General features: G+C 36.9%; 1 protein-coding gene across 1 annotated transcript; it reads left to right on the top strand.

The window, feature by feature from the left end:
- The first annotated feature begins 7,058 nt into the window (after window positions 1-7,058).
- Window positions 7,059-8,681, top strand: LOC133799584 (cannabidiolic acid synthase-like). Its single transcript, XM_062237585.1, has one exon. It carries the CDS (start codon window positions 7,059-7,061, stop codon window positions 8,679-8,681), a length of 1,623 nt encoding a protein of 540 aa, XP_062093569.1.
- The last annotated feature ends 581 nt before the right edge of the window (window positions 8,682-9,262 follow it).

The following is a 9,262-nucleotide window of genomic DNA, read 5'->3' on the forward strand; positions in this document are numbered from 1 at the left end:
ATCAATATTTAGCACATGGCTCACTATATTTGGACTTATTCCTATCATGTCCGAATGTGACCACGCGAAGACATCCTGGTTCTTCTTAAAAATAATGAATTGCTATTTGGTTTCTTCGTGGAGGTTTTTCCCGACCTTTACCGTTTTCGGGGGGTCTGATTCTACGAGCCTGACTTCTTTGAGCTCTTCCAATGGTTCGAGATCAGCTCTTTCCTCCACTCTTGGGTCAATTTCTTCATCTATTTCTAGGACTGTCCCGTCCTTATTCTGAATAACGATGAGTGCTTGTGCACTCGCTTGCTTCTTTCCTCTTATGGAAATGCTATAGCATTCCCTCCTGGCCAACTGTTCTCCCTTCAACGTCCCAATGCCACTTGAAGTTGGGAACTTGGTGGCCAAATGCCTACAAATGAGACTACCCCCAGCCCTACTAGGGCGGGTCTCCCAAGCAGCACGTTGTAGGCTGATGGCAGATCCAATACTACAAACTCCATCATCTTGGTTGCTGAGACTGGGTAGTCTCCCAAGGTTACGGGGAGTTCAATGGACCCCATACAGGCAATCCCCTCACCTAAAAAATCGTACAATGTCATTGCACAAGCTTTTAGGTCTCAAAGCGCGAGTCCCATCTTTTCTAAGGTGGCCTTATAGAGAACGTTCACTGAGATCCCATTATCAATGAGAACTCGTTGAACTCTCTTATTCACGAGCTGGAGAGTGATGACCAGTGGGTCAATGTGGGGAAACTGAACATGGGACACATCATCCTCAGTAAAAGTTTTCGGCTGAGATTCAATCTTTCGGCACTTTGGAGCTCTAGGTTCGAGTTCATAAGGGGACTCGTCCCCAGTTTTTAGCTTGTTCACGTATCTCTTTCGGGCATTCTTACCCGATCCTGCGAGATGAGGCCCGCCCGAGATGGTTATCACATCTTCTCCATCAATCAGAGGGGGCCTATCTTCTTCTCTTGCTCGGGAATTATTGTTTTGAGTAGGCAGCGGCGCTGCTGCCCTCTGGCTAGTAGAAGCCTGATTATTATTCTAGTTCCTGACATACTGTCTGAAGTATCCTCTCGAGATCAGTCCTTCGATCTCGTCCTTCAACTGCCTGCATTCATCAGTAGTGTGCCTAGTATCTCTGTGAAATCGACAATACTTGCTGAAGTCTCTCTTGGACTTCTTATTTCTCATGGGGTCTGGACGCCTGAAAAGGACCTGATTTTCATTAGCCAGGTATATATTCTCTCGAGACTCGGTGTACACTTTGTACACGGAGAAATACCTTTCCCCTTTCTTCTTCTTTCCCCTTTGAGCCTCAGGGTTACTTCCTTAATTCTTCTTCCTTATGGAAGGGTTTTCTGCAGGGGGTTTCGAGGCTGATGGGTCCTCCGAGGCCGAGGTAGAGTTTACATTTATCATTGTAGTTATGGGCTGAGAGGTCATATTCAGCGTTGACCTCGCCTCTTCTACATTGACAAACCTCTTAGCTCGTCTATTAAACTCGGTTAAGGACCTCACAAGCTTTCTCTGCATATCATCCCAGAGGGGACTTCCCGGCATTACCCTAGCTTGGACGGCCATTAGATGACCGCTGTCGTCTACATCCCGAGCTTGGGCGACCTCCAAATTAAACCTTGTAAGGTAGCTCTTCAACGTTTCACTTGGTTGTGGCCGAACGATGCTCAGGCTCTAAACTGGTTCTTGAAATCTTTTGATAGCTGATCCCAAGTAATGATTGAATGTCTCTTATATTTTTCGAACCATTTTTTTGCTGGTCCTGTAAGCGATGCTGGAAATAACATGCATCTGAGCTCGTAACCCACATTACTTGCTCTCATTATGGTGTTAAATGTGCTCAAATGATTGTACGAGTCGGATTTCCCTTCAAAAGGCGGGACATGAGGAATCTGAAACCCTTAAGGAAACGGAGTGTTGGAAATATGGGGAGCGAATGGTTCGAACTCCTCATCAGAATCCTCGTCCCGACTCCAACCTCGCTCGTTTTGCAAGAGCCTAAATGCCTTTTCCAGCAGATCAATTCTTTCTTGAACTGGGTCCACAGGGGGTCTCGAATTAAATTGGCTATCATTGATCACAATTCCTGGCTTGTGTCTTTTCAGGGGATCCCTGCGCCCATTTAGGCGATCTCTCAAGTCTGGGTTCAATGGATTACCATTACCCCGATTCTGATTCAGGTGCTCCCGCAGGTCGGAGCGATTCCTATGGTTTCCAGTATTTCTACGTCCTTGATCATACATGCTGACTGATCTGGCGTCCCCTGAGTCGTCACTGGCGAGGCTTGTCGCATGATTGTTCTGAGATGAATTTCTTTCATGCTGCCTCGTCTCTGCAGTGCGAGATCGAGACATTTGGCTTCTCGCAGGCTGGGCGCCTCTCCGTTCCCCAGTAGCCTCTCTATTCCCCTATTTTCGTCCTGCCCGCCTTGCCTCATCACACTGAGTTGGTTGTGCGTTCCTCCGAGGTGGTGAGGGGTATCTTATTGGTGATGGAGGGAACCGTATGGGTGACGATGGTTGCCAACCATTTCGGGGCCTGGATAGTCTCGAGTTCGCCCGTGCTGACTCGGTAAAATTCTGTGTGTTACCAAGAATCTGAGTCCGAGCCTCTACAGGGGCTCAGTTATTCCCAGTTTCTACTGGTAACTCTGTAGTTTAGTTGATCGGAGCCCTAGCCCGAGTGTTTCTTCGGGGTCTCAAGGGAGCAGGTTGCCGGTGGCGGAGGTTGCTCCGTTCTTCTTGTGGCAGCATTTTTTCGAGGTCGCCCACAAGGCCTACGGGGAGGAACATGAACGTCCCGCGGAGGTGGGTCTTGGTTCTCTTACAGAGGTTGAGGCTGAGCCGCTTGTGCATCCACGACTAACCTAGCCAACTCTTCGTTCCGCTTCTTCGCCTCAGCCAACTGTCTTTTTCAAGCTCCACAATGGGGACGTACCGTTTGGGATTATAGTACATGTCCTCATCGTCCCTGGGATCCGGAGGTGCTGGAGGTCCTCGAGAATCGGACGACTCACTTCTCTCTTCAAGTTCAGGATTCGTCATCGGCTGCTTCCCAGGGCGCCGTGGATAGTTTTCTTCAGGAATATTCTGATCATTCGCGGCCATAGCTAATCAGGGATTGTATTGCTTAAGGCTCTAAATGAAAGCACCAAACTGTTGATGCCATTTTTTGTCAACATAAAATGTAGAGCGAATAAACAATAGGAACTATGGCGTAGATGAATAATAGAGTAAAACAACAAGAATTTTGCGTGGTTCAGTAGTGAACTCTGCCTAGTCCTCGAGTCAATTTTATTAAGACTTTGGAAATTTTAGGAAATCCTTCAGGGATGAATTCTCCAGAAATTTCCTCAAGATATCAAAAATCTGTCCCCCTTTAGTGTTCATGATCTATCTATTTATAGAGGGTTCTCATAGTTCGTTCCCACATATTTCGGGAAGATATACTCCTATTTATTAATGGAAATAATGACATTAAATTCTGTAACTCCTATATACAAAGAAACGTCCCATGAAGACCAGGGGGCATACAACAGACTAGTTAATATCCCTTTAATGTAGGGAAGTTACAAAAATAAATATCTTTTGAATGCATGGATTGCGTCTCATCAGATGACCTGCTAAGTTGTTCGAGGTCGGCAATCAGCATCATATCGGTCAAAGTCTATAGATGAGCTATGAGCTAGGTACCTTTCCCCAAGACCAGCTCGGAGCGGGTGGATACCACCGATGCTGTCACATTCCAAGGTTATACTCGTGCCAGGCTCGGACTACTTGATCCACAGACACCCGACATCAGGGCATATTCCGACGCTAACCCTTTCGATCTCAGAAAGAACGTCGAGGTTAAAAATTCTTCGAGGTTGCCATCTTGACTATAGGATTCTACATCTGGATCATGCACATGAAGTTCAGGTATTTCATCTCGCAATTGACGAGTCCAACTTTCGAGATCACAACCTCGGCTCTCAAAATTTGGATGTAACAATGCCATAGTTTTATTATTAATTAAGTTTATTTAATTTATGATGTTATTTTAGTCATTTTAGTGTTTTTTGTTGGGTAATTCAATTTGCACCCCAAAAATATATATAGGCTTCACATTAACTAAATAAACTTAATTTTTAAAATAGTTTTTAACATTTTTTGTTAATATTTTTTTTGACATTCTTTAATTTCTTATTGTTGTTAATCTTATCCACCTTGTTTTCATAATTTTTTTAAATAATGTATAATTTTTTAGAAATTAAAATATTACTTTAACAAGTTTTAATATATTTTTTGTTTTAATTTTTTATTTAAATATTTATACTATATATTTTTTATATGAATTTTTTAGAATACGAAAAAAGAACAAAAATTAAAAAAATGTGAGCATAAGTTGAAAAAATATATTATATATTAATTTTTAATAAAAAAACTAGTGTCTTAATCAAATTTTGGGTGCATATATAATACCCATTTTTATTTAATTATTTTTATTATACAATATCAGTTTAGTATTTTAAAAAATGAACTTAATATATTTTATTATTTTTATATTGTTTAATATTTATTTTTCGTAATTTATAATGTTACAATTCAAAATCCCAAATACAATTTCACATTACCATTTTCGGTTTTTATCTCTTCAACTTCTCAACTTCTCTTCTCTATAACATCTTCTCTCTCGTGGCTCTTTCGTTGAACCTTTTTCGAGAGAACCTCCTATTCAGTTGCCTCACCTTCAACTCAAATTATTTCATTATTTATTATTGTACTTATATTATTTTTTAATATATTTAAAAAAATCAAATTAATTATTTTGTTCCAACTTTTTCTTCTATGTTTTTTTTAAAGACCGTGACTATTTTTTTTTTGTCTGGTTAAGTAATTGAAATGCGTTCACATTTTTATATATGTTTTCTTTTTTATATTTGGATGTTCCCATCAAGGTAACTAGTTACCAATTCACATTTTCATACCAAAGTTTTTTTTTCCATAATTGAATTTTCCCCATCAAGGTACTAGTTATTCATTCACGTTTTCATATCTATTTTTTTCTTTCCAAATTTGGATGCTCCTATCAGAGTCACTGGTTACCTATTCAAGTTTTCATATTTTATTTCCCATATTTGGATGTTCTTACTAGGGTCACTTATTACCCATTCACGTCTTCATTAGATTTTTTTTAAATTTTTTTTTTTTAGAATTGAATGTTTCCATCAAGGTAATTCGTTATCCATTTACGTTTTCATATCTATTTTGTTTCTTCCCAAATCTGGAAGTTTTTATCAGGGTTACTCGTCACCCATTTAAGTTTTCATATCTATTTTTTTTCTTCTAAATTTGGATGTTCCCACTATGGTAATCAGTTACCTATTTACGTTTTCATATTACTTTTCTATCAAGATTTTAATGTTCTCATCATGGTAACTGGTTGCCCATTCACGTTTTTATATCTAATTTTTTGTTCTATCAAAATTTCGATGTTCACATTAGTGCTTTAAAAAGAAAAGGCTGAAAAATTAGTTAGAAGTTTTCTACATATCGTAGGAAAAATAACTAAAAAGAAGTATAATAATAAATGATAAAAAATAATAAAATAGTAAAATAATTATGTAACATTAAAATATATGTGAAAAAAGAAGAAATAAGAAAATGAAATGAGAAAATAGTAAGAAGAAAAAACAGAAGTAAAAAAATAGAAGGAAAAATAAAGAAACAAAAAGAAGGAAAGAAAACTTAAAAAATGTATAAAAATTCAAATGATGAAAGAAAAAAGAATGATGAAGGAAAAGAAATGAAAAAATGGAAGAAAAAAAAACAATGAAAGGAAGAATTGCTAGAAAAAAGAGAAGAAAAACAATGGCAAAAAAAAAAGAAAAGGAAGAAAAGAAGGAAAAAAAAATAGAAAAAAAAAAGTAAGGAAAAAAACCTGGAAAAATAATGAAAAAATGAAGGAAAAAATAAAAAAAATAAAATTACTCTCAAAATTAAAGAAAACATAATTAGAATTAGAAAAATAGCATAATCATACATTTTTTTCAAATTTGTAGGTAATAAAATCTTATAATTACGAATTTCCAAATTAAAATAATAATAAACAAGTAAAAAAATTAAATATCCATATTTATGTAAATCAACATATAAGAAAAGTCACAAATATTAAAAAATCCCTCAAAATAATATATGCAGCAAGTGAGATGTTTGCTTTGACACATCTAAGTAGCTCGCTATTATTCACAGTTCTTAACACAAACAATGCCTATAAAACCAAATAATTTTTCTTTGTTTGACAAATATAACATATAATAAATTTTCAGTTAACACGTTATTATATATTGAATGAGAAAAAAATAAAAACAGGCTAAACATTAACACCATTGTCTATATAGTATTATATGCTTAGGCATCTTATAATGCACTGAATGTTACAAATATTGATTATAATACTAATACAATGTTGGGGTGTATAGTGAAAAATAGTATATAATAAATGTGCCAATAACGTGGGCAATGATTATTAGCTGAGCCTTATTTATTTGAAATAAATCAAAATTAATCCTAGAATACTCAAATCAAGCTAATTATATGAGAAATGCTAAAGGGAACCTGTGGTGTGGTGTTGTACATACTACTATTAGTGAAATTGAATATGGAGACCCAACAATTTAGTTTAATAATAAATAACGATTATTGCTAACAATAGTCACATTTAGGTGCCTAACAGCAACACATTAGATGTCATGGAGCCAATATTATTGCGAACTCTACCATTTTGAATTAAATATGTATTTTGAAACATCGATTGCGAAGTTTGAACGTCCTATGTATATATATATATATATATATTATATAATTAAGTTAAATAAGTGTTTTATGTAGTAATCAGATAGCTTATTGACTCAAATAATTCTTGTTATATGATTAAAATTTTCGTACTCAATAGTTTTAAAATTTGTAAAGGGCTTCAAAGACAACATACAAGCTCTATAAGATTAACACCAATCGGTCTCGAACTCTTGTGGAAAATACCAACGCCGTACGCAAGAGCAAGAACATGAAGTCCTTAACATTAATTTCTTCATTCTTTCTCTGCGTTGTCGTTGTACTTTTCACATTTTCATCTAATTATGCTTCAGCTCACATTCATGAAGACTTCCTTCACTGCCTCTCAAACCATTTATCAAACTGTTCCACCATTACTGAACTCGTCTACACTCCAAACAACCCATCGTATTCAACTCTATTAAATTCCTCAGTTATGAACTTCCGCTTCTCTTCTCCTTCCTTACCAAAACCGTCAGTTATCATTACACCATTTCATGTCTCCCAAATCAAAGCCACCTTGATGTGCTCAAAGAAACATGGCTTGCAGATTCGAACTCGAAGCGGCGGCCATGACTCTGACGGTCTCTCCTACATATCCGATGTGCCTTATGTCGTAATCGATCTGAGAAACCTTCGTAAGGTCAAAGTTGACGTTCATGACAAAACGGCCTGGGTTCAAGCAGGAGCTACCATCGGTGAAGTTTATTATAATATCGCCAAGAAGAGTCCGATTCTAGGGTTTCCTGCTGGAATTTGCTACACTGTAGGTGTGGGTGGACACTTCAGTGGAGGAGGCTATGGAATTTTGATGAGAAAATATGGCCTTGGAGGTGATAATGTTATTGATGTACGTATACTGCTAGCAAATGGAAAAATAGTTGACCGAAAATCTATGGGAGGTGATCTTTTCTGGGCTTTAAGAGGTGGTGGTGCGGTAAGCTTTGGAATTGTTCTTGCGTGGAAAATCAACTTGGTTGATATCCCATCTACAATTACCATAGCCAATGTTCAGATGGACTATGAGCAAGATTCAACAAAAAGGCTTGTCCACCAATGGCAAACTATAGCAGACAAATTCGATAAAGATTTGTTACTGTTTGTTAGGTTACAAACTGGAAATTCTACAACTCCTGGGATCACCAAGCCATCCTTACAAGCTTCCTTTGCTGTGGTGTTCCTTGGTGGAACTGATAAGCTTATTCCCTTGGTTAAAAAAAGCTTCCCTGACTTGGGTTTAGCCAGAAAAGACTGTGTCGAAATGAGTTGGATTCAGTCCATTCTTTTGTTTAATGGATTCCCAACTAATTCTTCTCTAGATGTTCTTCTAAATAGGACACAGTCAGTAATGTTTTCATTCAAAGCAAAAGCTGATTATGTCAAAGAGCCAATTCCAGACGATGTCGTCGATAAGTTAGCGAAGAGTTTGTATCAAGAAGACTTGGGAACAGCAGTTCTTCAGTTGTTTCCGTATGGAGGAAGAATGGGAGAAATTCCGGAATCAGAAACACCATTCCCTCACCGATCTGGAAACCTTTACGAGCTCACTTATCTTGCTCGGTGGGTGGAGAAGGGGAATGCTTCGGAAACCGAGAATCATTTGAAATGGACAAGAAGTTCTTATAGTTACATGGCTCCCTATGTGTCTAAGAATCCAAGAGAAGCGTACCTCAATTACAGAGACCTTGACATCGGAAGAAACAACTATAATGGCTCCACTACATACGCACAAGCAAGCATTTGGGGATCGAAGTATTACAAGGATAATTTTAAGAGATTGGTTTATGTCAAAACTATGGTTGATCCTTCTAATTTCTTCAGGAATGAACAAAGTATCCCAGCTTACTCTTTATGATTGTTAAAAACAAGAGAAATTAATCTCCGTCTCTTGTTTCAAGAGTTCAGTGGTTCATTTTGTTTCTTTTGCTATGTAATGGTTTAATTAATTAATGTTAAAATTGTATTTTAAATAAATAGTGTTATCATGATATTGCACTTTCATGTAATAAAATTATGAATAAATAACATTTTTGTCCTTCGAACTATGAACATTATATAATCGTGCCCCTGAATGATTCGCGATGTTCACTACAAAAAAATTGTCTTTTAGCTACAACAGTTTTAGCGACTACATCGAAAAATCGTCGCTAATTCCATTTTTTATATACGCCACAACTATGCCCGCCTCGAATCAATTTTTTTTTGTCATTTATTGAAGATATTGTTGATTAATAAAGATTTGCCATTTTTATATTATTCTGATCCGACAGACATGGATTTTGCAGGGATAGCTAATACCTGCATTAGATCATATTTCTCAAAATAGAAATAAAAATTAATTCATTTAAAGATTGTGTGTCTTGAAGTTTATTATCTTGAGCATCACGAGAATCAAAAGACAAATATTTCAGAAATTAATTCAAATACAAAATATTT

This window comes from Humulus lupulus, chromosome 9 (genome assembly GCF_963169125.1).
Source record: "Humulus lupulus chromosome 9, drHumLupu1.1, whole genome shotgun sequence".
NCBI lineage: Eukaryota > Viridiplantae > Streptophyta > Magnoliopsida > Rosales > Cannabaceae > Humulus > Humulus lupulus.